This window comes from Carlito syrichta, unplaced genomic scaffold (genome assembly GCF_000164805.1).
Source record: "Carlito syrichta isolate Samal-C Ts95f unplaced genomic scaffold, Tarsius_syrichta-2.0.1 Scaffold85569, whole genome shotgun sequence".
Lineage (NCBI taxonomy): Eukaryota > Metazoa > Chordata > Mammalia > Primates > Tarsiidae > Carlito > Carlito syrichta.
This window is the reverse complement of record NW_007029665.1, coordinates 25,137-49,070: the sequence shown is the minus strand read 5'-3', so window position 1 is coordinate 49,070 and position 23,934 is coordinate 25,137. Positions and strand designations below refer to the sequence as shown.

Genomic DNA, 23,934 nt, shown 5'->3' with positions numbered 1-23,934 from the left:
ACTCCCGGCCACCACAGCCTCGACCTGCTGGGCTCCGGCGATCCTTCCGCCTCAGCCTTCCAAGTAGCTGGAACTACAGGCATGCGCTACCACGCCTGACTGATTTTTTGATTTATTATAGAGATGAGGTCTCGCTGCCCAGGTGGGTCTCGAACCCGCAGGCTGGGCAAACCACTCACCTCAGCCTCCCAAAGGCGCGGGATTACAGGCTGAGCCACCGAGCCCAGCGTCCAATTTTTTTAAATGGGCAAAATATTTGAACTGATACTTCACCAAAAAACAATATAGGAATGACCAATACACACATGACCGAATGATCAATATCTGGGGAATACAAATGAAAATCTCAGTGAGATTCTGCCTCATCTCCACTGAAATGACTAAAATAAGACTAACAATGCCAATTGTTGGTTAGCGTGTGAATGGGCTTTAATCTTGCTTTGCCTCTGACACTCGTGTTACATATTAACTGTTCCAGAAAAAAGGAATTATGTTCACACTTTTACGTTAGTTACCTCATATGATCTCCAAAGTAATCTTATAAGGTTACTTTTGAGTAGTGACTATAGAGAAAATCAGCTCATTCATCTCCGCCTAGCATAGACTAGACATAAATATTTGGATTACTGAGGCTAGTAATACCAGCCTTCTGTCTACTCCTTTTTTCATTTATGGAGAAACCCGATATGAAGGTACAATAAAAGTACCTTAAAGATAAAACTATGAATTACATATTTATCATTACTTTTACCACAATAATAGCCACTGCTCTTCCTTCAAGTATTAGATAATAAATATTCCTGCTAAAATACCTGCAGTTCTCAAAACTGAGGTCTTCCACTGAGCTAAAGTAACTATTCAGAAAAGTATCTATTACCAATGGAAAGAATTTTGAACTGGCAGTATCAAGACAAGCAGAGTTCATTTTGTCTTTGAAGACAAATTAGTTTCACTGGATTTATTTTCCCCATTCAACCTTTGGTGCTTCATTCCAGATTCTGGCCAGTGTCTGTCTTTCTTATTTCAAGAAGGCTGTTAAACCTATAACAGGCAATACATTGATGTGAGTCACACGCCCTGAAAAGCCGTAATTCTGGGTTGGGGGAGTGAAATTTCATTGATGAGATTCCAGAATGAAACTATCATTGACCCTGCAGCAGTATTCTATAGAAAGATGGTGGATGAAAGGTAAAATTAGAAATGTCAGCAGAGAATTTATCCATTATCAATCTTCTCCAAGGCTTCCCTGACTCAATCACCCAGAGGCTTTGATTGACCAAAGGTAGAACATACAACTTTTAGTTTCACATATACACTTTGCTCTGTAACCACAGAGTTTTCTCAGAATTGCAGCCAGAGGGTTTGCGATACCAAGATCATCTCATCTCTTAAAGATGGTGGCATTCTTCTGAATTTTCTTCCCTCATAGAAAGGATCCACTTGGAATGGGTCAAATGCAAGAGAATAATTCAGATGACCTCTTAAGGTTGCCAGTGGCAGTGTCAGAACTCTAAACGATGGCTTATCTACTTACAAGCATTTGTATGTTAGGTTTCCCTTAAGTGGGAATGTACCCATTAAAAATCAAAGTGGGGCCTGGCTCGGTGGCTCAGCCTGTAATCCCGCGTCTTCGGGAGGCTGAGGTGAGTGGATGGCCTGAGCCCGCGGGTTCGAGACCCGCCTGGGCAGCGAGACCTCGTCTCTACAATAAATCAAAAAATCAGCCGGGCATGGTAGCGCATGCCTGTAATTCCGGCTACTGGGAAGGCTGAGGCGGAAGGATCGCTGGAGCCCAGCAGGTCGAGGCTGCGGTGGCCGGGAGCGGCCACTGCACTCCAGTCTGGGTGACAAAGTGAAACTCCAACTCAAAAAAAAAAAAAAAAATCAAAGTGGGGCCCTTCATCATTAAGGTTTATAGTGTCTAGTGAAGTAGAAAAAAGTAAAATCATGGCATAGGATAGTATAGAAAATTACATGAAACTGTGCAAAAGAACAAGTACAACATGAAGTAGCTAGAAAATTAGGAAACCATTTCTAAAAGTCAGGAGAGAGATGGTATAATACCAGCAACCTCAGGAGTAGCCAGCAGGTATGGGACTGAGAAAGACTTTGAGCTGCTGGTTTGAGGGAGTATCTTCTTTCTGCTTTCAGGTAGCTCCCCTACACACTTGTGTTTAAGGATCTTCCTGTACCAACTCTGCCATTTACTGTTTTTCTCATCTGATATGTGAGGATAATAAGTGTTTCTCAGAACTGTTATGAGAATTTAAAGTGATATCACATGTGATATACATGGTACAGTATCATGCCTATTTTATGAGGCTTCTGTAAGCCTCCAGACCTGGAAGAGAAAAATCTCTCCAAATCCACTGCTTTCAGGCATCCATCCCACAAAAGCAACTCATGTCATCATAGTAACACAGGCCTCAATTAAGATTTTCATGAAAGTAGTAGAGCACACAGGATTCCTGAGTACTCGGAATTCCCTCTTAATTCTTGCCCAAAGGGAGCACACTGTAGCATGGTTTGAGCAAGGAGTTGGAGAGACCTGGTTGCTAGGACAAACTCTCTTACTCTCTGAGTATATAACTTTGGGTAAGTTTCTCTTCCTTATTCCATTCCTCTTACGTGAGTACTGAAGTAATGATGAGTCTCTCTCAGCATGCATCAGTATTGCTTCTCCTATTCCAGGCACTGTACCTAGGTACAGGATATGGCCCTCTGTGTTCTAGAATCACATGGTCTGAGAGAAGTAGAAAGACATAGACCTAACATAGGCAGAGTAAGGTGAATGTTATGACAGAAGCACAGAGTGCTGTGGGAACGTAGAGGAAGAAATGACTGAAGTGAAAAGGAGAATTAGGGACCTATAATACCTTTGTAGAGCAAAAAGACCTCTTTTGGACTTTGTGTAAGATTTTGATGCATCAAGGAAGCTTTCTAGAGAGAAGTGAATAATGCAAGCCCAGGGCTGGAGTTTGACTATGTGGGACTTGTTTAAGTAGTACTTGAGAAAGTAGTTCTGTGAACTAGAGAAGAGGATGCTGGGGTAGGAAGAGGTTGGGACAAAAGCTAGTGGATTCTAATGAGGAAGAGTTTTGATCTGCTGATCAAACCAAACCAAAGGGTTGGGCCAAGCTCAGGAAAAGGGATGGCAGCACCACATTTTCCTTTATTCATTTGTTTATTTGCTTATTCATTCAACAAACATTTATGTATTATTTACTATGTGACAAGCACTAATCTGGGTGCTGAGCAGAGAAAAATGAGTAGGACACAGTTCTTCCTCATGGAAATCATAGTCTGTTGGAGGAAACAACAATGATGTGATATAGATGACAGTTTCTACCTGTCCAAGAGCAAAGGTTAGCAAGTGATAGATTATGCCTAGAGGTAGAGGATGCAAGAAGTAGCTTTAAGAGATGTGTCATTTGAAAATTAGCCGGGCTTGGTGGCTCAGCCTGTAATCCCGCACCTTTGGGAGGTTGAGGTGAGTGGATTGCCTGAGCCTGCGGGTTCGAGACCCGCCTGGGCAGGCAACACCTCATCTCTACAATAAATCAAAAAAATTAGCTGGGCATGGTAGTGCGCACCTGTAGTTCCAGCTACTTGGAAGGCTGGGAAGGAAGGATCCGGAGCCCAGCAGGTCGAGGCTGCAGTGGCCGGGAGCGGCCACTGCACTCCAGTCTGGGTGACAGAATGAAACTCCAACTCAAAAAAAAAAAAGAAAAGAAAAGAAAATTAGCTAAGCTTGGTGATGCATGCCCATAGTCCCAGCTACTTGAGAGGTCCTTTGAGCCCAGGAGTTTGAGGCTGCAGTACCACTGCACTCCAACCTGGATGATAGTGTAAGACCCTGTCTCTTAAAAAAAAAGTGTCATTTGAGCTGAATTTGAAGAATAAATGGAGTCGGAGCTTGCCAGATTGAAATAAGAAGCCTTCCAAACACAACAAAGCCCAGAGGCTTGACTAAGTGGGTCGTGCTGGGAATACTGCAAAGTGTGAGTGGATCCTGAGAGGAAAGGGGAACTGTGGAGAAAATATTGGAGAAATGTGTTGGAATAAGCTTAGGAGTTTGGGCTTAGTCCTAAAAGCTTTGAGGCTGTGTTGAAAATGTTTAAGCTGGGAAGTTAGGAAAGTAAATATCAGTAGGCAGTTCATCCTTCCAGACTCACTTAGATGTAACATCTTAAGGAGCCTTCCCTGACATCGTCTGCCACCACCAGCAGGAGGGTTAGTACAGATGCATCTGCAGCCACCTACCCATCCCCACTTGATTACAATGATATGGTGAGTGATACATGTTATCTACTTCACTACTGTGACATCACCCCCTCCCCAGCCCCGCAGAACAGGTGGCATCTCTATATCCATTGTGCCTGGCCCAGATGGAAAGTAGGACATCAGTAAATGTTTGTTAAATGAGTAAATCCAGATGGAGGCATCCAGCAGAGAACTGGACATTCCAAAAGACGAAATGAAAGGCACCAAACACAAATGTGAACATCTTGTGTCTACCACCAGCTACCCTGTCGTTTTCCCTACGCACTATGTTATCACTACTGGATGGTCAATTATCTAGGCCCATGACTGTTGGCTTGGTTATGTTTGTGGAATGGAATAGAAAGGGATAAGGCATGCAGAGGCCCAGGGAGCAAACAGCACTGGTGAAGGTTTGGGGACTGAATTTGAACTTCCAGCCATCCAGGGTGCAGTTTACATAGGAGGGAGCCTGGCTTACACACCTGTTCTTTTCTGCTTTCTGAGCTCCTGGACCCTATTTTCTACCACCATCTGGTGGCCACACCTATAAATAACAAGTTCCCCGTGAGCTGAGAAAGCCTCTGTAAGGCAAAAGTGCCCCAGGGATAGGCCTCAGAGTTATGTATATACTCCCCCATATATGTGTATACGAGAGTTATCTCTTCTGGTGAGATGCTTTAAGAGCTTTTTACCAGATTCTTAAAGCTGCCTATAGCCTCCAAAAGGCTGAGGAGCACTGCTATAAAGGATTGATTCTTACTTTTTTCCCCTAGTAAAATCCTATGAAGAATCATAATGTAAAAGCTAAAGAAGCAGACCTGGATCCCCCATTTGCTCAGAACCTCACCCTCCAATTTCCCAAAGCACCTACACAGAACATAGACCCCCAGTTTGAAAACCAGTCTTGTGCTGGGTGCGGTGACTCATGCCTGTAATGCCAGCACTTTGAGAGGTAGAGGTAAGAGGATTGCCTGAGCCCAGAGATTCAAGACCAACCTGGACAACTTGGCGAGACCTCATCTCTACTGTACATCAATAACTTATCTGGGTATGGTGGCTACACCTGTGGCTCCAGCTACTTGGAAGGCTGAGGCAGAAGAATCACCTGAGCCCAACAGGTCACAGCTGTGGTGGCCAAGAGCGTGCCACTGAACTCCAGCCTGGGTGACAGAGTAAGACTCCCACTCAAAAAAAAGAAAACCAGTCTTGTAGAGCCAAAGGCTTACAGAGCTTCAGAACCAGACACACTAGGTCACTCCTGAGAGAGGGAAACTTGGTGGCACTCACAGAGCATATTAGTGGCGGTACTGGAACCTAACACAAATCTCTCTTTTTTACTGCTTGCCTTATTTCCCAAAACCTACATTTTTAAAAATAAGCAAAACTTTGTCTATCCTGAATATAGTTCCCAAACAGGAAATTACTCTTCCTATAGACTTCTAGATTTCTAGAAAGATATATTTCCTCCTCCAAATGCCTCTCAACTAACAGCAATTCATGATAGAAAATAAACCTGTAGCTCACATTGAATGCTTCTTTTTTTTTATTTTTTTTTTTGAGTTGGAGTCTCACTCTGTTGCCCAAACTGGAGTACAATGGCTGCTCCCGGCCACTGCAACCTCGACCTGCTGGGCTCCAGCAATCCTTTCACCTCAGCCTTCCAAGTAGCTGGAACTACAGGCATGCGCCACCACGTCCGGCTAATTTTTTTGATTTATTGTAGAGATGAGGTCTCGCCAAGTTGCCCAGGCGGATCTCAAACCCGCGGGCTCAGGCAGTCCACTCACCTCAGCCTCTCAAAGCATGGGATTACAGGCTGAGCCACCGAGCCCAGCTTGAATACTTCTTTATAATTCACAACATCAACACCCTTGAACTAGTTTATTTTACAATGGCACAACAGACTCAGAGAGAGAAAATGACTAGCTTATTCTGACATCAGCTTAAAAGTTCTTTCCACTATCTCACAGCCTTTGTATTCAAATGTGTGTATTCTGTGGTGCTTAAAAACAATGAACAAGTAGATGATATAACTGACTTGTTGATACCTTTTTTGGGGTAGACGGGGTAAGACTAATCACAGCCATTTGGAGATGCAGGGAGGGATGAAAGTTGACATGATTAAACATCTACAGAGAGTGCTCAAAAAATATACATTTATGAAAGGAAAAAACTGTATTAAAATTGTACTATTCAATATATACTGATAGCAAAAGATGGAACAAGTCATATTTGACTTCTGCAATTACAAGAGGTGTTCAAAGTGGTTACCATCAGTGTACAGACATTTCTGATTACGGTGAACATCTCTTAAAATGTGTTTACTTTTTTTTTGGCATCCCCTGTATATTCTAGACATACTAGAGGCTAATTTCTAAACAACCTTTGGCCAGGCATGGTGGCTTACACCTGTAATCCCAGCACTTTGGGAAGCAGAGACAAGAGGATTGCCTGAGCCCACAGGTTTGAGACCAACCTGGGCAACATGGCAAGACCTCGTCTCTATAATAAATAAAAGAATTAGCCGAGCGTGGTGGCACGCACCTGTAGTTCCTGCTACTAGGAAGGCTGAAGTGGAAGCAGGTCACCTGAGCCCAGCAGGTGGAGGCTGTGGTAGCCATTAATGCACCAGTCTGGGTGACAGAATGTGACTTCTACTGAAAAAAAAAAAAATTAAAAATAAGAATTTTTAAGCTGGGTGCAGTGCCTCATGCCTGTAATCCTAGCACTTTGGGAAGTGGAGGTGAGAGGATTGCCTGAGCTCAGGGGTTCGAGACTGTCCTGAGCAACATGGTGAGACCTCGTCTCTACAATAAAAATGTAAAAATCAGCCAGGCGTGGTGGCACTCATGCCTGTGGTTCCAGCTACTTGGAAGGCTGAAGTAGATGGATCGCCTGAGCCCAGCAGGTCAAGGCTGCAGTGGCCGGGAGCGTGCCACTGCACTCCAGCCTGGGCAACAGAGTGAGACTTGGACTCAAAAAAAAAAAAAAACCCTTCAAAGTATGTCTTTAGTCACCATTTTGCGGATGCCATAAACTTGCTCAAAGTCACACAGGTAAATGGCAAATCCTCAGGTCTGCCTGACGTCTACCTCTGTGTTTTCTCCACACCAACTAGCTGCATGGGGCTTTTAGCATCAGACTGCCTCCTGGGGGGTAGTCCTTGGCTTCTCTAACCCTCCTGCTCCTTCTCTTCTTTCTCTCTTTTAGGAGTGCCAGCTTCTCTCAGGGCACTAGGGCCTCGTTTCTCATGAGGAGCGACACAGCCGTACAAAAACTTGCCCAGGGCAATGGACACTGTGTTAACGGGGTCAGTGGTCAAGTCCATGGCTTCTATAGCCTTCCCAAGCCAAGCCGGCACAATACAGAATTTAGAGACAGTACCTATGACCTCCCCCGGAGCCTGGCCGCGCATGGCCACACCAAGGGCAGCCTCACAGGCTCTGAGACAGATAATGAGGATGTGTACACCTTCAAGACGCCCAGCAACACCCTGTGCCGGGAGTTTGGGGACCTCCTGATAGACAATATGGATGTTCCGGCCACTCCGCTCTCAGCCTACCAAATCCCTAGGACATTCACTCTGGACAAGAACCACAATACCATGGCCGTGGCCACTCCTGGGGACTCAGCCATAGCTCCCCCACCCCGGCCCCCCAAACCAAGTCAGGCAGAAACACCTCGATGGGGCAGCCCTCAACAGAGACCTCCACTCAGTGAAAACAGCAGATCTGTCGCTGCCACCATCCCCAGACGCAATACGCTCCCCGCAATGGACAACAGCCGACTTCACCGAGGTCAGTATAAGCCCTTACCAAGCCCTGCAGGGAGGAGGAGGTAGCACAGGGGTTCTCAGTAGTTGGCCGGTCCTTGGTCATGCATGTCCAAGGGAGACTTAAGAACCACCCAGGCCACTTGTGTGAATTTAGGCATCTTCTACCCAGATCCCTTACCAGTTGGTCCTCCAGCGCTGGAGGCTATTAGTAGATCCCAGAATGGCAAGGGTGTAACAGACACTGCCCTGGAGAAGTGGATAGTCTGTTAAAGGAACTAGAACATTATTGGTTAACCACAGTACAACATATTACAGGTTTAAAAGCACAAATCATAGTATTTTATTCATTTATACTTCAAACCAAAGACTTAAAAAATAAATTTAGAAGAATAGGCCAAACTGGGGCCAAACCTATATAGACTAATAGACTATTAAAACAAAATGAGATTTTCAGAATATAAACCACACTTGAGTCTCTTTGGTTGAAGTCTGAACTTTTACTTTAAGTATCTAAATTCTATTATTATTTTGTTTTCCACTAGCTCTGCATATAACCTCCTCAGTTTGACGAAAAAATAGAACAATATTAATTCCTTTTGCATCTTGCTTTATAGCTTGCAAAGCCTTTTCTTTTCTTTTCTTTTCTTTTTCCCCCGAGTTAGAGTCTCTGTCACTCAGGCTGGAATACAGTGGCATGCTCATGGTCACTGCAGCCTTGACCTGCTAGGCTCAGGTGATCCTTCTGCCTCAGCCTTCCAAGTAGCTGGAACTACAGGCACACACCACCATACCTAGCTAATTTTTATATTTATGGTAGAGATGAGGTCTCGCCAAGTTGCTCAGGCTGGTCTTGAACCTGTGAGCTCAGGCAATCCTCATACCTCGGCCTCCCGAATTGCTGGGATTATACGCGTGAGCCACCGCGCCTGGCCTACAAAGCCTTTTCTTATCCCGCCTGTTGTTTAAGCCAGGCAGAGAGTTTGGTGAGACAGACCTTCACTGTCTCCATTTCAACATGAGACCTGTGGTAGTTAAGAGACTTACTCAGGGTTGCAAAGTCATCAGTGCCAGAGATGAGACTCAGACCCTGGGGTCCTGGCTCCTGGTTTAGAACTCTTTGCAGTCTTTCAGTCCATTGACAGTGAGAGCAGTCACCCTATGCTTTGGAACTGAGATTATAATAAAGACATACATAAAACATGTTCCTGCCCTCAGAGCTCAAGTCTAGTTGGGAAAATAAAACCAGCATGTATCAATTAGTACAAGTATTGTTACTATAGTATCCATAGAAGTGACAGCTGGAGTGATTGGAACAGATGGTAGGAATGATAGCAGTCAAAGGAGGGGCGCCTAAGTGAGGGCAGAAGTAGTCAGGGAGTTGTCTGCACATGCTATTGGAGCTAGCTCTAGAAGCCCAGGAGGAATTTTTGAACTAGAGAGTGATGTGTTAGAAGGAATGATACCTTATCATTTGGAGTTAAGAGTAGAATCTTCTGGAGTATCAGTAAGAACCTGCGCAACACTGGTGAGGGGGTTTGGAGAAGTGTCAACACATAGATCAACCGTGAGTGTGTATGGCTCCTCTTCCTCCCTCTGTCATAGCTTCTTCCTGTGAGACCTACGAGTATCCCCAGCGTGGTGGAGAGAGTGCAGGCCGGTCTGCTGAGTCCATGAATGAGGGAGTCAGTTCTTTCCTGGTGAGTGCCATCTAACCTGGGGTCCTCAGCTTGAGAAGGTAAAAGGCCACACCCCGTGGAACTAAAAGCACAGCCCAGAAGAGTGATGACAGCCCCCTCTTAGGGCCCTGCCTGGGTTCTTGTCTCAGTTCAGAATCCTGGGTTGAGTTCTTGGGCAAGTAAGGTGCAGATATCCTAGTCTGGGAGGAATGTTTATACTTAGGTAGACTGCATTCCAAGGCTCACCAACCCTGTGGGTAAGCAGAGAGCTTTGAGAATGCAGTAGACCCAGACTCTGGGGTGGTGGATCTAAGGCAGCACCTGACCCACAAAGTCTCACCTGGAGGAGGGATGCTGCATTGTGAGATTGCAGGCAAGGGTGGTGCTCAGAGTCAGCCCAGGTGGCAGAATTCCAGGAGTCAGAATTATGGCTTGAGTATAGGATCCTTGGCTGCCCTCCAGAAGGGGCTTACCACAGGTATCGGGCAAGTAGACCAGGGCCTGGCTTCAGGCCCCCTGAAAAGACAGTGAAAGTTAGGTAACCAAGACAGAAGCAACTTAGTTGTATGTCTGGAGAGATAGAGCAGGAGATGGTGGAAGGCTACAGTCAGGGTTACTGCACCACACAACTCTGTAGCAGCTCTGACTACAGTGTGGTGGTCACCTAGGTGCCTATGGTAGGCACCCTGAAAGCTGGGCTGGGAAGGACAATTGGCAGCCCCAGACCTCATCTTCCAGGGCCAAGATTCCTTATACGCTCCTTGCCTTGATCAGGGCCTAAGATATTGATGTGCCAATGGTGAGTCTGGACTTGGAATAAAAAGCAGGTCCTGAACCAAACCTACACAGTCCATAGCCTGTGCTACCCTCAGCCTCAGTCAGGCATCCAGAAAGCCAAGTGGACCCAGCTGCCAAGGATATTTTATAATCTAGGTTTATCACAAATTATAGATGAACCCCAAAGGGTGTGAAAGCTGGAAGGGACCCACAGACCTCATTTCTTCCTGTTTCCCACTCTGCTTTATTTGGTCTTCCCAAGGTCTCCCTTATAGCTTCAAAGTATAGCTAACACAGTCAAGATGTTTCTTGCCTTATGTATAAATCCTTACCCCCTACTTGTTTCTTCTTGCTAGTGACAACTGTATTTCCTTCACTCTCCCTCTCCCTAGCCAGGGAAAACAGCTGTGGGCCGATCAGACAGCACCAATTCTGAAGACAACTACGTGCCCATGAACCCAGGTTCCTCCACCCTGCTGGCCACGGAGCGAGCAGGTGATAATTCCCAGAGTGTCTACATTCCCATGAGCCCAGGGCCCCATCATTTTGATGCGCTTGGCTACCCATCCACAACGCTTCCTATACACCGAGGCCCCAGCCGAGGAAGTGAAATCCAGCCACCGCCTGTCAACCGCAACCTCAAACCTGATCGGAAAGGTAGGGTCCACTCTTTTCCCTGTCCCATATCTGGACATTATCCAGGAACTATTTACATTGCTTAGGGATCAGGTGGATCTAGGGTTTGGGGGTGTGTGACTTTGGGCAAATTATGTGAATACCCTGAGCCTCAGTTTTCCCATCTGTGAAACTGGAATAGTAAATCCTGACTCCCAGGTGTGTTTCCAAGGAGTTTATCTAGTATAGTACGCAGCAGGTGTTCAGTAAAGTTAACTTTGGGCCCTGTGATGTAGACCAGGAAAAAGTGCTGGAGTTCAAGTTCCAGGCCTGCCACTGTCTCATTCTGCTGGCCTTGTCAGCAGCAGGGACTTAAAGGAAGGAGTAGGATAACCAAGCAAGGAAAGCCCCCTGTGGGTCAGGCCAACAGGGAATTCAGGTCTTAGCACGTGAAAGTGAACCCTTCAGAGAGCTTCACTGTCTCTTCAGGAGCAGCAGTGAGTAGTCGTGGTGACCATCTCCGCTTTGAATATGGTCTCTTGTTTTTGTATAAAGTCATAAATCTAGAGAGAAAAGTCTGTTGTCATCATGTGTCCCCATTTTAGATTCTGAAACTATGGTTATCATAAATACAGCAGAGAGAATATGTAACTTGGTATCTGAAGACATGCCTTCAAGGCCTGTCAACATAGGCAAAGATTATATGACTTTGCTGAGCCTCAGTTTCCCTGTGTAAAACTGGAATGGGGAGGTCCTTATAAACATGTTTGTGTGGTATGTCTAAGTGTATGTATGTGTGGCATTATTATCACTGGCTGATTACTGGACTTTCTGTTCCTGCTCCAGCAAAGCCAACACCACTTGACCTGAGAAACAACACCGTCATTGATGAGCTCCCCTTCAAGTCACCTATCACCAAGTCTTGGTCTAGGGCCAAGTGAGTGTCTGTGTAGGGGAGTGGGAGCTTGGAGTCGGGCTGCTAGGGGACCTGAGTGGGAGGGCTGCTGGCCTGGGGGCCAGAGCAGCTGGCTCTGATACTGATGTAATCATTAGCTGACTGTGACTTTTGGTCTCTTGGGGCTTGGTTTCCTCAGCTCTGAAGGGGAATAATTATCCCCACCCTGTATCAGATCTTAATCTGATGGAGTGTGATGCCCTGATGGCCAGGGTCTGAGTGTGTAAGAGTTAGAGCCCAGCTGGAGCATAAAAACATGGCAGCAGCCACAAAGCCTCCCCCACGCTGACTGTCTCCTTCCCATGACAGCCACACCTTCACCTCCAGCTCCTCCCAGTACTGCCGCCCCATCTCTACACAGAGCATCACCAGCACAGACTCGGGAGACAGCGAAGAGAACTACGTCCCCATGGTGAGTCCTTCGGGGTCACTGCATGACTCCTGTCAGCGTCCCCTGGGGCCCAGGGCTCGGTTCCCCACTTCCCGGCTTGGCTAACTGACCTAGCCCAGGGATGCCTCGCATTATTTGGGATTTAGTTTCCTGCTATAAGTCCTTCTTGAGCACACGTGTATCAAGCAGTGGAAGTTGTCACTAGATATAAGGAAGACATGGGCCCTGCCCCCAGGAAGAATCAATCTTCAAAAGCAAAGGGGCCTGGCTGTCTCTCATGACTATGACATTTATCTTTGTTTTAAACAATATGAACAGTAACCTACCTACATCACAGGATTTTTGTGAGAATTAAAATGAGAAGTCCCTCAGATGGTGCATGGCTCAGGGAACTAATAGCTCTTACTCCCAGAGCTGTGTTTTTCTGAGGGATGGGTCAGTCTGTCTCCTCAACTCACCAACAGTTTTTTCTCCTTGTGATAGCAAAACCCAGTGTCTGCCTCTCCCATTCCCAGCGGCACCAACAGTCCAGCCCCTAAGAAGAGCACCGGCAGCGTCGATTACCTGGCCCTGGACTTCCAACCAAGCTCTCCAAGCCCCCACCGCAAGGTGCCTGGGGTGGAGGTGGGGGGCCAGTCAGAGCTCTCAGGGGCCCGGGAGAGAGGTCAGGGAGGCCAGGGGCCTTCAACTCTCAGCAGCACTCGACCTCCTCCCTTCCCCTCCAGCACCCAGCTTTTAGGGCTCTACTCTAGCCATAGTGCTCCAATCTGGGTCCTAAAGTCCCAGCCTTCTCTCAGAGCACACGTGCCCTCAGTGGACCCTCATCAGTCGGCCCATCCCCTTTATTGTAGAGATGGCCAGGTGAGTGCAGAGAGGTCTGATCTTAAGGTTACAAAGTGAATCAGTGACAGATCTAAGACTTGGGGATCCTGCCCCCTGGGCCTGGGCTCTTACTTGAAGAGAACTGTCTGGTGGGTTCCAAAGCCCTGCCTCTGATACAGTGGCCTCTGAAAGGGACTTGCAGGCCTAGGAAAGCCTGCCTAGAAAGTACATACAGCTAACCAGCCTAGACACCAGGGTAGGGAGCTCCGTCTCCATGCTGCTCTTTCTTGTGGGGTGACTATGAGGACCCACTGAGTCCCCTGTGGCTGATACTTACTGGCACCCAGCAAATTCCTTCCCCTGGATGAGTGACTAGAAGGAGATGGGTAGAGCTGGAGATAAAGGCTAGACCCATCCACCACGGCCAAGGAGGGGCCTGGGTCCTCCTAGGAACTGGGAAGTAAGAAGGGCTGGCAGCGGCTGTTGTTAGCTTGGAGATCAGGCTTTAAGGCCCACATTCAGAAAAGAAAGATGGACTCCTGGGGCTTGTCACAGGGACTGGCAGAAGCACCCGTCTGCCCTTGAGAATGCTCAGGAAGATCCCAGTCTCCTTTTCCTCCTCCCACCTTCCTGGCAACTCACAGCTTCTCCCACTTTCCCACTCTGTCCCCTCAGCCATCTACTTCATCTGTCACTTCTGACGAGAAGGTGGACTATGTTCAGGTGGACAAGGAGAAGACCCAGGCCCTGCAGAACACCATGCAGGAGTGGACAGATGTGCGGCAGTCCTCGGAACCTTCCAAGGGTGCCAAGCTGTGACGAGAGGGCCACCAGGCCCTGGAGGGGCCAGGAGGCAGTGTCTCCACAGCTGGCCCTTCCCCTCTCCCCTCCCCCTCCTCTCCTAGTTCCCTTCACTCACCACCTCTCCACTCTGCCTCTCTCAGCCTTCAAAGCATTTGACATCAGGGACCCTGAACCCTTCCCCTGGGAGGTTAGGGCCTGATTGAGGCACCTCCTCTGCCCATTCGGGCCCACCTGTGATTTTTATCAGTAATGGCCATGCCTCCACCCACCTTAGTTAGGAGCTATTGCCAGAAAGCATCCTTCAGCCTCTTTCTGTCCTTTGGACCTATCTACCAGACATGTGGAGGGAGGGTTGGGGCTCTGAGCCAGATTCCACACCTCACGTTGGGTCACAGCCCTTAGCCCACTTCCCTCCAGCCACTGGGCTACCTCTCCTTCAATCCCAGAAGGCAAGTCGTCTCATCGACCCAGGGAGCCAAGAACCAGCAGACCAAATGGATTTGAATGTTCTCATCCCTGTTTTTCTCATCAGGGGAGAGGCAAGGCCACCACAAGATGAAATAGTCAAGAAGGAAGGCCAAAAGCGGTCTTGAGGGGCAAGCAACTTCCATCCCCAAATGCAGAAGGGCAGTTGATACCTGCAGGTGATCCTTTCCCTTTCCATTTGAGTCCATGATGAGGCAGCTGCTGTGGGATGGAGAGGCAGAGCATGAGGAACAAAAGGAAGGGAACTGATGACAGGCAACTGGGAGCAGGTTGCAGGTGGAGCTCAGGAGATCAAGGGACAAGGTTACTTCAAGGTCAGGGTCCCCAGAACTCCAGAGCTGCAGGCCTACTCTGCTGCTCTTTAGTGATGCCACTCTGGGCCAGAGGGTAGCCCTCTTCCCCAGCTCCCCTGGAGGGCCCCCCACCCTGCCTGAACACTCCTCTGCCCCAAGCCCTCTCCAAGCTTGGGGGATGCCAGCATGGAGTAGGGCTGAGGGATGGGGACGCTATGAGAGGGAGTGTGGTGTGAGTGAGGAGATGCAGGGACTGAGAGAGAACAGGCACAGGGTAGTGCACGGGTGGTGCAGCAAGTACGTTTCTGCATGGCAGGGGAGAGCGCAGAGGTAGCCTGATGGGATGTAAGGCAGGGTAAGGCAAGTGGGAGACACATCGAAACGATCTAGGGGTGCCTGAGGCAGCACTTGGGGATGCAGGGTGGAATAGAAAGTGATGGAGGCTGCATCATGTGAGGGGAGCAGTGTGCGTGGAGGTGAGTGTGGCAGTGTGACACAAGGGCTGGAGGATGTCAGGCAGGACAAGGGAGAGAACAGGGCAGAGCCAGGCCTAGAGGACCACACAGAGTGAGGCTGATGGCCTCTGCCATTGAGCCAAGTCCCAGCAGGAGCAAGTCTGACCTGGTGCCAGGTCCAGAGTGTCTTCTCACTCACCTCACCCTCTGTTGCTCCCTAGCACTCCAGGTGCCATGTTGGACTCAAACTTGGCTACACTGAGGGGAGAAACCCATCTTCTCCTCCCATGGCTTGAAGGGGTGTCCAGTCAGCAGGGACAGATGGTAGGGCATCACCCAGGCTCTCTTTCCTAAGCTTAAGTAGGAGGGATCTGAATTTTTTTTATGGTGAAAGTTCTTGACCAAATTTTCAAGAGCTTCAGAGGCAATAAGGCAGACCAGATGTTTCATCCTATCCTGGGGGTGGACAGACCTTCTTCCTCCAAAATAATGACTTCCCACCATGTTTGCTGGGATTGGCTCCTATTCCTCTTTCAGCTCCTGTGTGCACACACATTTCCCCAGACCGACGGCCTGGTTTCTCTGAGTCCCATCCTGGGAGAAGTTATTTTCTCAGCAGTATCCCCTCTCCTCCTGGCATTAGTTCAAGTCAACTCAACGCTGCTGTGGCCAGGCCCTGGCCTTAGGCCCCAAGGACACAGGGATTAATCAGACCTTGTCCCTGGACTTGAGACAGTCTCAATCAGTGAGAAAAAGGACAAGGACATGAAACAGTGGTGATGGCCATGAGAGAGGGAGAGACTTAAAATGTTGATGAAATACAGAGGAAGTGAAGACTGCTTCTCAGGGAAATTGGTGCCAGAGGCAGAAGTCGGGTAGAGATCAGGAAAGGTGGGTTCTAGGAAAAGGGGGTGCCTGAGATAGGCCTTAGGGGAAGACAGGTCAGATTTTTACAGGCAAGGAGGACAGGGCATGAGTCCAGTGGAAGAAGAAGGAGAGACTTGGAAGGGGGCCTAGTGTCTTGGGAACAAAAGCCCTTAGGGGGTAGGGGTCTAGCCACTCAGAAGTGCTGGGGCTCTGCCTGGTGTTTCACCAAGGTGAGATGGTAGTGGTGACTATGGTTACACTGAGCAGAGTTTGCAGGATGCTGGTTCACTCTGCCCAGCCCTGACTGTGCCCCTTTAAGGCCCATTACGAGGGATCCCATATGGCAGAGCTTTTAACTGGTACCCCAAGCAGGAGATAAGTGGGCCCAGGTATTGATGCCCTCAGTTCACAGCCTTTTTGGCATCCTCCCACGAAAATGTTAGCATTTTCTGAGTGTGCGATGATGCGTCTCCAGAGACAGAGGTATTCAAATCTAATCTCCTAGGAAGCCTCCTTCTGGCCCTTGGCTCCTACAACTAGCAAAACCCTTAGGGTAGAAGTGTAGGGGCAGAGAGGGAAAAATGGATGAGAGAAAATCAGCCTGGCTCACAAGGCCCAAGCTGCAGCCATGTCTAGCATGTACCTGGCCCCTCCACCCCCCAGCAATGGAAGAGTCAACTCAGTTTTAAAAACTGGTCCTTTGGCCTGTCCTTCGGTCAAAGTTCACCTCTCCTGGCAGCCTGGCCAAGACTGAGACCCCAGAGTTGGCGGTGCCTTCTCACTCAGCAGAACTCACACAAGGGCTTGTCCCACGGGGGCTTACCAGGGAGCCTTCTTCACCCACTCCCAGCTCCACCCCTGCAAAGTTAGTTGAGTGGGAACAATGAGAAGAGAGGGAGATGGTGTCTCCTTAGGTCCTTGATTTGTGAAATGGGTGTCATCTGTGAAATGGATGGTTGGATTACATAATCTGAGGTCCTACAGCTGATGTTCCACTGCTTCAGGGGAACTCCCTACTCCATGACTTCTCTCTCGAGGATCTGGACCAGCAGGGATGGCAGCACCCATACCCTGTCCTCTCCCTAGCTTGATTTTGGTAATTAATCCATTTCAACCATTAAAGTAGGCCCCATTCCTAGGACAAAAGCACAACCATTCTGAAGTATTTGGAGCATGGACTCAGCTCGTCTGCCCTTTGGTCCCTTTACCTGTCACGGGGCTAGTCTCAGCCCTGTAATGTGGCGTCTGCCTCCCACTCTACCCCCACCTCTTTGACAGAGCTCCGGAAGAGTGCAGATCAAGGGGGAAATAAGCACGTCCTTCTCCTGGCTAGGACTTCATCTGAAAAATGTGGGGTAGCGAGGCTGTCCTCAGGAGTGAGGACCAGCTCTCTGGGGCCTAGGACCATGGTGGGCCACCTGCTGAGGGGGCCCACTGGAGAGTGAGGCTGCCATTGAGGGTGATTTGCGTTCTCGTGTATTTGCTGGCTACTAGTGTCTTGAAATTTAGAATTATTTCACACAGAATTGTTTGTCAGAAAGAGAAAATGGGTTAGAAGAAGCCCAGTTGTAAGTTCTTGTCATGTTACCATTTGAAATTGACATTTAGTTTTTCAAATCACTCTTGGTGCCTAATCACTTAAGTTATTAATTTATTCTGTTTTCTTTTTAAAAAAAATTTGTAACACATATTTATCCTGTGGGTAGGTCTGGGGGTGGGGTGGGAACATGTTCAAGGGGGTCATGTTTTTGCTGTGGTGACACATGGTACAGGCCTGGAGCTTGCAGGTCCCTTTTTACAGTGGTGTTGGAGCAAGGTGACAATAAAGTCCATTAGAAATGACCTGGAGTGGGTTGCTGGAGTCCTTGTCTGTAGGGGCCGGGGGGAGGAGCCCACCTTGGGGGCAAGACTGAGGCCCAATGTTGCCACGTGTGGACTTCCACACACTCTTGACAAGAAGATAATTTCGCAAATAATCCCAGGGAGGCCGATGTGCCAGTCTGCTCCATTTTCACAGGAAATAATTGGGTACTTTCCTTGGCGGAAGCAAGAATGCGTGCGGTTTACCTCAGATCTGGCTTTCTGATCTGTGAGTTGGAGACCGTGCCAGCATCTGCCAGGTCTTAGAAGGTGCCCCCAAAAGGGAATCTAGGCATGGATTCTGGGCCTCACTCGGTCTCAGTGTTACCATGTCCACTGGCCCCCTTCCACCGATCCCGTAGGTCTGACATCTTGAGTCTGTGCTTCTGGGCCAAAACTCCACTCTCCTACAGCACAGCAGGTAGCCCTTGAAGACCCTGGACAGGTCCTTGGTGCGCCTCTGTTACTGCCTTCCCCTTCTTTGTTCTCCCAAGGGGCCGGGCAGGCCTGGTGGAAAGGGGACCCTGCACATGCAGCCACAGCTGTCCAGCTCCAAGGATGCAATGGGACCAGGGAAAGGAGCTGGGGGCAGGCTCTGGAGCCCAGGAGCTGCCTCTCAACTGGCCCCTGGCCCATGCCAAGTCTAGCCCAGGAGAAGCCATAACCCCCGCTTCCTACACAGCTTCTCCGAGGGGAAGAAGGTAGTAGCCACAGGTCTGAGTTCTTGAGGTCTGAAAAGTCACCTGACAGGCACGTTCCCTCAGATATTCTCCAGCCTCCGCACCTTCCCTCAGCCCGTGCTTGCCTCCCATTCTGTCCATACCGCAGGGCTCTTGCCCTCTGCATCCTCCCCAGATCCCGCACTAGTCAAGTCTGCACCTCTCTTTAGACAGTGCTCTCACCTTGGTGCTGTGTCTCACAAGTTACTGAGGTGGGGACTCCGCTCACCAGTAAGGAGCCTGGATCACCATCAGGCTGCCCAGATGGTACAGCAGACATCACATCCACTCAGGAAGGAACGACATCTTTAAAGGCTTCAGAGAACCTAGTTTTATTTCCGTTTGCAACACAGGTCTCTCCTCTCCATTTAAAAGGGGCTACAGCAGTGTCAGGGCACGATGAGGTCAACATCCGCGCTTCACCAGACTCTCCACCCAGCCCTCTGGCGGCATGCTGGCAGCTCTGCTGGCGCCTGATTGGAGGAGCGGGGCCAGCCAGCTTCCCCAAAACAGACAGCCTCGAGAGGACACACGCATCTTCGCGGTAAAATCGAACTCCACTTTCACCAGAAGGGGGCTGCAAACGGTGGCATTTCAGGCACTGAGGCAGGCTAGGGAAGAAGGCAAGGGCGGGGGAAGGGTCGTCCTCCCCTCTGTGCATCTGCGCTGGGTAGGGGGGAGGGAGACAGGCAGGAGGAGCTGGGCCGACCGGCAAGGGGCTTTGCCTCTGATCTGCACCATGCCGCTTCCCACCTGCTCTGCTCGCGAAAGCACACTGGTGCAGAACCCCAGTACCTAGTCTCTGAAACCCCCTTGGAGAAAGAGGATGGCCAGAGGGGGCCCACAGCCCCTTCTTTTTGTGCAAGGGCTTGGATCCTGCTGTGCTTTGTATACTCTAGAGCAACAGTTGTCTGAAAGGAGCTGGGAGGGGGGATATGCTGCTTGGTGGTGAGACGTCAGCACTGAGGCCCAGCCCTGATCCTGAAAGTGTAACGGGGAGCCTGTTGGGAGGGATGCAGCCCAAGCCCAGGTGTGTCATCTAAGTTGCTTCAGGTTAACCAGGACACTTGGGTGTAAAATCTTAACGGCACTGACCCTGGAATCAGGGCCTGATGCCCAATTCACGGAGCTTGGGCCTCACCTCCAAATCTGAGGGTCTCTGTGTATGTACCCTTCAGGCTGTGGACTGACATCCCAGACGCTCCCTCTCCAGCCGTCCTGCCCTCCGAAGGGCCTACTGCAGGGCTGGGCTGCCTCCACAGCCTCCCTCAGACCCCATCTGGCAGAGCAGCTCTGCCGGGCCCTGGGTTTTCCTCCTGAGAAGAGGTCCAGGCCTCCCCTGAGGTTGGCTGTGGTGCCCCTCAGGAGGGAGCAGGCTGGGTGGGTTCACATTAGAAGACCAGTCTGTGGAAGTCGCCACCAGTGCCACCTGCAGGGTTGCAGCCACCTGGAGATCCTTCGTCCTCATCCTTGTCTTCGTCAAAGCCCCGCCCCCAGTGTGGAGACGCAGGGAGTGCAGAAATGTAGGCTGCCCGGCTCCGAGCCTCCTTCTCCTGCTCCTGGGAACACACACGAGGGCAGGGAGGAAGCTTCAAGCTCAGATCCTAGAGCCAGAGTCTTCCCTGCACTGCCTCCCCCAGCTCCACCCAGCATAACACTTCTCAGCACCTCCTTTGAGTGCCCAGGGCCAGAACACAGAAACCACAGCTTTGTCTTCGTGGTGTCCCAGCTCAGGGACAGGATGGGTGGAGTGGTCCCACCCTTCCGCCCTAGGTCTAGGCTGCAAAATCTCTGCTCCTCGCAAGAACTGCAGTCTCTTGGAGGAAAGGAACTCATTTATACTAGCCTGTGACTAGCTGACCAGGGCCTGATGTGGTACCAGGACGTCGGAGGCCTGGGGACTTCAAGGGTCACGTCACACGGGAGCCTCTGGCAGGCTTTCTGAACCTCTCAAGGCATGAGGAACAGACTCTGCCTAGGAAAAAGTGCTTCCCCCTGCTGAACGAGGTCAGCCTTACACGCTCTTCACCACTGGCCTTGCTTCCACCTGGTAGAATGTAAAAACAGGCCTGGTGCCCCTACCCAAGGCGCACCTGCCCCACGCAAAAACTGACTCCAGGCACCAGTCTCCACAAGCCCCAGCATGACTGCTCCAATTGTCTATGACTAGTTCCCAGCCCACTAGTCAGAGTCTTTGCTGTTCCAGTTGCTAAGTATATTGACACTACCCTTGGCTCAAGTGTGACATCAGGCACGGTTTCATAGGAGGTCCAACAGGGGCAGGGCGGGCCCCAGGATCTCCCAGAAGCATCCTCTACTCACTCATGCTCGACTGTTCACTTGCCCAGAACCCCGTGTCACTACTTCAGCACACTTATTAAATGACCACAGAATTATTTAATGTCTGCTCATCTGAAGTCAGGGATTGTGTCTGTGTGGGCCACCAGTATATTGCCAGCACTGAGGGATGGACGAATGGATTTTCTCTTTAAAGATGAGACTCAGAGAAGTATCTTATCTAAGCCAGTGGTTGGGCTGGGACCAGACCCCTCCACCAGATCAAAGACCCCATGGGTCCGCTCACCTGCAGGTAAAGGATGTTGTCTTTGGAAATGGCTTCCATCAGGTCCTTGTGGAGGGTAGGCTCTGCCCGGACTCTGGGAGAGCCCGACATGGCCTCAGGCCCCTCCCCGGGCCGCTGCCGGTAAAAGAGCACATAGGCCGTGTCCTTGGGGAAGAAGGAGGTGACATTGCTCACAGACTCGAAGGAAGAGAAGGACACCCGAGTGTCGTTGAACAGGTACCACTGGTTCTCGGGTTCCAGCCTGTCGGCAGTTCCCAGGGACGGGGCTGGGCGGGCAGCGCCCTCGCGGGCATAGCAGTAGTAGTGACCACTCTCCGAGGACACTCCAGAGTGCACCACGACACTGCAGAGGTCATAAGCCTGGCCCCGGCCCCCAGCCAGCGGCAGGCGGAGCAGCAGGGGGATGGCGACGTCGTCCAGAATCTTGCGGCGCCGCATGGTGCGCAGGTCGAAGGAGAAGCGCAGCAGCGTGAGGATGAGGTAGCGCGGGCCCTGGCTCAGCTCCACCACCTTCTCGGCGTCCTGCAAGGAGGCGCATGACTCACAGTAGTAGCGGTTCTCTGCTGTCAGCCTCTCGGGGGACAGGAAATAGTTGACCAGGTCCAGGACAGAGCGGGAGCCCTCGGGGCCACACATCTGCTCCCCAGCGGGGACGGCAGCATCCCTGTGGGTCTCTGAGCCCAGGATGTCCTCTTCCTTCTCCTTCTCAGTCTCCTTTTCCTTCTCTTTCTCTGCCTTCTCCTCCTCCTCCTCCACCTCTTTCTCCTTCCCTTCTTCCTCTCTGGGGCTTTCCTCCTCCTCCTCTTTCTTCCCTCCTTCCTCCTCCGCACTCTCCTCCTCCCTCTCCACCTTCTCTTCCAGACTGCTCTGCCCCCCAGCTCCCTGGGAGTCCAGGCCTCCGATGTCCAGGCCGGTGGGGGGCGCATCCCCTGTGATGCAGTGTTTCCTCTGCCTCCGAGGGCCCGCCCTGCTTGGCACTGGGGCTTGGGCCAGCAGCAGGAGCTCCCGGGCTCTGATGTCCTCTGCAGGGAGCATCACAGAGCCCAGGCGGCGGCGGCGACAACGCTCAGGGGGAGGAAAGGCGAGAGAGAGGTCCGTGAAGGCCTCCTCCCGGCAGGAGACATTGAGGCAGCGGAGGCAGCATATCCGAGTCACGATCCGGCCTCCGAACATCTTCTCCACAGAGGTGGCACTCAGGCCAGGGGGCTCCTCGGGCGGGGAGGGCAAGCTAGACTGCTTGAGCTTCTGGCAGATTCTTGTCCCCGTCTTCTCTTCTTCATGCAGCCTGGGTGGAGAGCAGAGGGTGCACATATACACACAGGGGTCCTCCCTGGCACACTTGCCTCGGCCATGTCGGTCCTCCTGGCACAGCTGGCCATATACCAAGGCAGACACCCACGCAGGAGAATGCACACTGGCACATCTGCACATGCCCACAGACAGCACACACGCCACACTCCCCCATGCACAGGCTTCAGAAAGACACGCCGGATCTATATACACGGGCCCCCAGGGGAGCGATGAAGACGCACTCAGCCCAACACAACCCAGTGTGCACAACCCAGTGTGCCCGCGATGGCCTCCCAGAGGCCACCATCTGGTTCAGCATCTCCAAACACCTCTCACACTCAGCCCCACCCGTACAGCACACCCCCCTTCTCCGAGCTTTCCGTAAGCTCAAGGCAACACTCCCATTTCCAGGAAGATGCAACACAGCTCAGAGATACAGGAAACTTCCCCAGGCCTGGAGCCCCCACGTAGAGCCCAGGGTCCTGGACCTCCTTACCGATCCAGCAGATACTTCAGGTACTCTGAGCAGTCCTGCTGGGTGCCGGGGCTGAACCAGGGTGTCCAGGATGCAGAGAGGAAATTCTCTGGAGAAATGGCCGGCCGCTAGGATGAAGTAGGTAAAAGATGGGGTCGGGAACAGGAGGCTACTCGCCACCCAGCTCTGCGCTGTGCTAGGGCCGAGGGTCTGTCTGGTACTCTCTGCCTAAGACTCCTCGGCCGCCTCACTGAAGTCCTCCCCCTTCCTAGCTGTCGCTGATCCTCCCATCCCACACGTCCATGCAGCCTCTGAGCAGGGCATCGGGTTCAAGGAGAGAAATGATCTTCTGGAATCTGCTCTTCCCTGACACCTCATACTTTGTCTCCATGGCTCAGCTCACTGCTCTTCTCTCTCCTCTGTCAAGAGGAGTCCCAGATACAGTGTCGCCTCCTCCTTAAGCACTAACCTTTCCCTCCCTCCACGAGCCAGAGACCATGGCTTCTTCATCTGTGCCCCCCCCCACACAGGGCCCTGCATAATCTCTGGCTCGGGGCTTTACATTCCACGAGGGCAGACATGTCTGTATTGCTCACCACCGTACCCTCAGCAGCCCTCAGGGTGCCTGGCCAGGTGGGTGCTCACAAGTGATAGCAGATGAATGAAACCACACAACTGTGTGTTGGAATCTTAATCTCCAAAGCAACAGTGTTGGGGGGGGCCGTAAAGAGCGGCCCTTAGCCGGGCTCGGTGGCTCAGCCTGTAACTCCGCGCCTTTGGGAGGCTGAGGTGAGTGGACTGCCTGAGCCCGCGGGTTCGAGACCCGC

The 23,934-nt window shown here is 50.7% G+C and overlaps 2 protein-coding genes across 2 annotated transcripts in view; one reads left to right on the top strand and one right to left on the bottom strand.

The window, feature by feature from the left end:
- The window catches only part of GAB2 (GRB2 associated binding protein 2), a 61,807-nt gene extending 47,296 nt beyond the window's left edge, over positions 1-14,511 (top strand). The window contains exons 3-9 of the mRNA XM_008056988.2: positions 7,474-8,060; positions 9,641-9,735; positions 10,884-11,148; positions 11,953-12,043; positions 12,371-12,473; positions 12,936-13,061; positions 13,950-14,511. Coding sequence (XP_008055179.1) covers positions 7,474-8,060; positions 9,641-9,735; positions 10,884-11,148; positions 11,953-12,043; positions 12,371-12,473; positions 12,936-13,061; positions 13,950-14,093 — 1,411 coding nt within the window. The 3' untranslated portion in view covers positions 14,094-14,511. The remainder of the gene's footprint in view (positions 1-7,473; positions 8,061-9,640; positions 9,736-10,883; positions 11,149-11,952; positions 12,044-12,370; positions 12,474-12,935; positions 13,062-13,949) is intronic.
- Positions 14,512-19,065: 4,554 nt separating this feature from the next.
- Positions 19,066-23,934, bottom strand: part of USP35 (ubiquitin specific peptidase 35) — a 24,986-nt gene continuing 20,117 nt past the window's right edge. The window contains exons 8-10 of the mRNA XM_021711797.1: positions 23,129-23,235; positions 21,343-22,627; positions 19,066-20,317 (exon numbers count right to left, since the gene is read on the bottom strand). Coding sequence (XP_021567472.1) covers positions 20,150-20,317; positions 21,343-22,627; positions 23,129-23,235 — 1,560 coding nt within the window. The 3' untranslated portion in view covers positions 19,066-20,149. The remainder of the gene's footprint in view (positions 20,318-21,342; positions 22,628-23,128; positions 23,236-23,934) is intronic.